This window comes from Cucumis melo, chromosome 1, assembly GCF_025177605.1.
Source record: "Cucumis melo cultivar AY chromosome 1, USDA_Cmelo_AY_1.0, whole genome shotgun sequence".
Classification (NCBI taxonomy): domain Eukaryota; kingdom Viridiplantae; phylum Streptophyta; class Magnoliopsida; order Cucurbitales; family Cucurbitaceae; genus Cucumis; species Cucumis melo.
The window spans coordinates 19456453-19459386 of record NC_066857.1 but is presented as its reverse complement, the minus strand read 5'-3'; the positions used below and the strand labels follow the sequence as shown (position 1 = coordinate 19459386).

At 35.8% G+C, this 2934-nt stretch overlaps 1 protein-coding gene across 1 annotated transcript; it reads left to right on the top strand.

Annotated features, from left to right (window-relative positions):
• The first annotated feature begins 362 nt into the window (after positions 1 to 362).
• LOC103489604 (putative polyol transporter 2) lies at positions 363 to 2322 on the top strand. Its single transcript, XM_008448826.3, has 3 exons — positions 363 to 653; positions 732 to 1081; positions 1225 to 2322. The coding sequence occupies exons 1-3, from the start codon at positions 521 to 523 to the stop codon at positions 2278 to 2280; spliced, it is 1539 nt and encodes a 512-aa protein (XP_008447048.2). The 5' UTR covers positions 363 to 520; the 3' UTR covers positions 2281 to 2322.
• The last annotated feature ends 612 nt before the right edge of the window (positions 2323 to 2934 follow it).

Below are 2934 nucleotides of genomic sequence, written 5' to 3'. Positions count from 1 at the left end.
CAATAAGTAGAAGCAGATCGAGAGGCAAAATTACAAAACAATTATTTGAGTTCATGTCTGAATTGATATAAGTTAGTAACAAGTGTGGTATTAAATTTTTATCAATATATCAGATATTTCTATCCATCTTTTCGGGAACTAATGGATATTTCTATTATACTGAAAACCTTAAAAGAATAAGTTAGAAAAATGTTATTAAGGTAAATATAATATAATATAAATAAATAAATAAGTCAACTTTTAAAATTATAAAAGATTGTTAACATCAGTTTATCTCATCTGCATCGATGTCTCCCAATTTGTAGTCAACAAGAAAAATCATAAAAGATTTATATACTTATTTAGATTTATTTTTCTCCATGCCTAATGATCGAAATTTTGGTAAAATTAAAACGACGACCATGAACATGCACATTTGGAACATTGATTACAAGTGAAAATTGATCATTCCAAAAGCTTAAAATAGTATCTACCCCACCACTTGTCCATAGAAGAGAAGGTCACATCCCCTGCTGATGCAATGGCCATGGAAAATATGGGCAACCGGACTGAGTTTGATCGGCAAATTCCATCGCCCGGAAAGCGGAAGAGAAACAGATATGCTCTTATGTGTGCTATTTTTGCTTCCACCACTTCAATCCTACTGGGTTACGGTGAAGAAGGAATTAAATTGGTTTGGTTTCATATTTTGTCTCAAAATAAAGAGAATTAGTAACTATGTTCTTTAACAGAGCAAAGCATGAATGGAGGTGAAGCACTAATATTCATCCAACAACATTTCAAACTCTCCGATTTCAAGGTGGAAATTTTTGCGGGTGTCAACAATATCTACACCGCCATCGGAGCCGCTGTTGCAGGTAGAACCTCTGACTATATTGGCCGCCGTTACACCATGGTTCTTGCAGGTTTCATCTTCTTCGTTGGAGCTTTTCTTATGGGCTTCGCCAACAACTATGTCTCCCTCATGCTCGGAAAATCCATCATCGGACTCGGCACAGGATACGCTTTAGTTGTATCCCCCGTCTACATTACCGAGGTCTCCCCAACTTCGTCTCGTGGCTTCTTCACATCGTTGACAGAGGTTTGTTTATCAAACTAGTTTCCATTAATTAAACTAACACCTAATTCGACAGAAATATCTACATGCATTTCCAAATGCACCAATCTTTGTGCATTTAAATTATTGTTTATTTGAGTGTATAATCTTAATTTGTATGTATGTAGGTGTTTATAAACTTTGGCATAATGTTGGGGTATCTCTCAAACTTCCTTTTCTCTAAGCTTCCAATTCATCTGGGTTGGTCATTCATGGTTGGAATTGGTATTTTTCTGTCGATGTTTTTAGTAGTTGTGATTTTAATGATTCCGGAGTCACCTCGTTGGCTTGTGATGCAAGGCCAAATAGGAAAAGCCAAGTGGGTTCTTGACAAAACCTCAGATTCCATAGAAGAGGCTGAACGAAGACTCGCAGATATCAAAGAAGCTAATGGAATACCCTCTGGCTACTCCTCATATGAGGTCACTCCCCTTCAAGTCTCAACACGTAGCAACCAAACTATGAAGATTTGGAAAGAGTTGTTCCTCCACCCAACACCATCCATCCGTCACATCTTGGTTGCCACCATAGGACTTCATGTTTTCCAACAAGCTTCTATGATAACCGTTATTTTTTTTTTTTATAGCTCCACCATTGTTAAGCGGTTGGGAATCAAATCTAACAATCATATGCTACTGGTGATTATATTGGCTGGATTCACAAAGACAATTTTCGTCTTAGTAGCAACAATCATGGTGGATAGAATTGGACGACGACCATTGCTTCTCACTGGTGTTGCAGGAAATATGATTTCTCTTATCATCCTGGGATTTAGGCTCACCAAAATCAACCACCATTCACAAGTGAAGTTCAGTACATATTGGGATATAGGATTATGTATTACAATGATATTATCATACGTGGCATTTTTCTCAATTGGAACGGGGCCTATCACATGGGTGTATACCTCAGAGATTTTTCCAACAAAGCTACGTGCACAGGGAGTGAGTGCAGGAGTGATAGTAAATAGAGTCACGGCGGGTGTGGTTACAATGACATTTTTGTCCATCTCAAATGCTATTACTATTGGTGGGGTGTTTTACTTACATGCAGCGATTGCAGCAATGTCTTGGCTGTTTTTCTACCTCTTGTTTCCCGAGACGCAAGGAAGGAATCTAGAGGATATGGAGGGGCTCTTTGGTTACTTTAATCCTTGTTCATTTTTGTTTTCATGTAGTCCATAAGTTTCCACGTTGAACATTCTAAAGTTTGTTTTTTCTTCCTTTTTTTTTTCTTTTTTTTCTCCTGCACTGAGTACATTGTTTTGTTTTGGTCTTAATTAATGTCAGCGTCTATTAATTTGAAAGAACTTAAAAAATTATAATTAACTAGTTTTCACTTATTTTCTATCATTATTAATATTAATTATAAAATTTCACTTCACAATTATTTTAACTCATATTCATCTCTCTTCTTTTGGAAAAAAGAAAAGGATTGTGCAAACCAAAGAGTGTGAAGTCTAAAAAGTTGATCCTGTCAACTCTTGGAGTTCATGAGCTACAAAAACAGACTCTCTTGATGGTTTTAAACTGTCAAGAAAGATTATTCTTGACGGTTTTAAAATCGTTGTTGAATCTAGTGTCAAGAAAGACAAAAGTTCTTGATGGTTGGTAAAATCATCAAGAATAGTGAATGTTGACAGTTTATGACCGTCAAGTATTCAATTTTTCATGACAGTTTAGAATCGTCAAGAATATAAGTGTTAATGACAGTTTAGAACTGTCAAGAATGTTAGTATGCATGACAAAAACTATCAAGAATATGAATATTTATGACATTTTAAAACCGTCAAGAATGTCGTTTATGACATTTTAAAACCGTCAAGAAAGCTGTTGTTC

What these genes read in the sequence shown, in the direction of transcription:
- LOC103489604 (XM_008448826.3), top strand. Translation starts at nt 521, where the DNA reads ATGGCCATGGAAAATATGGGCAACCGGACTGAGTTTGATCGGCAAATT. An exon ending in TTCAATCCTACTGGGTTACG is followed by an intron (nt 654 to 731) that starts GTGAAGAAGGAA and finishes GTTCTTTAACAG; the next exon opens with AGCAAAGCATGAATGGAGGT. An exon ending in TCTTCACATCGTTGACAGAG is followed by an intron (nt 1,082 to 1,224) that starts GTTTGTTTATCA and finishes GTATGTATGTAG; the next exon opens with GTGTTTATAAACTTTGGCAT.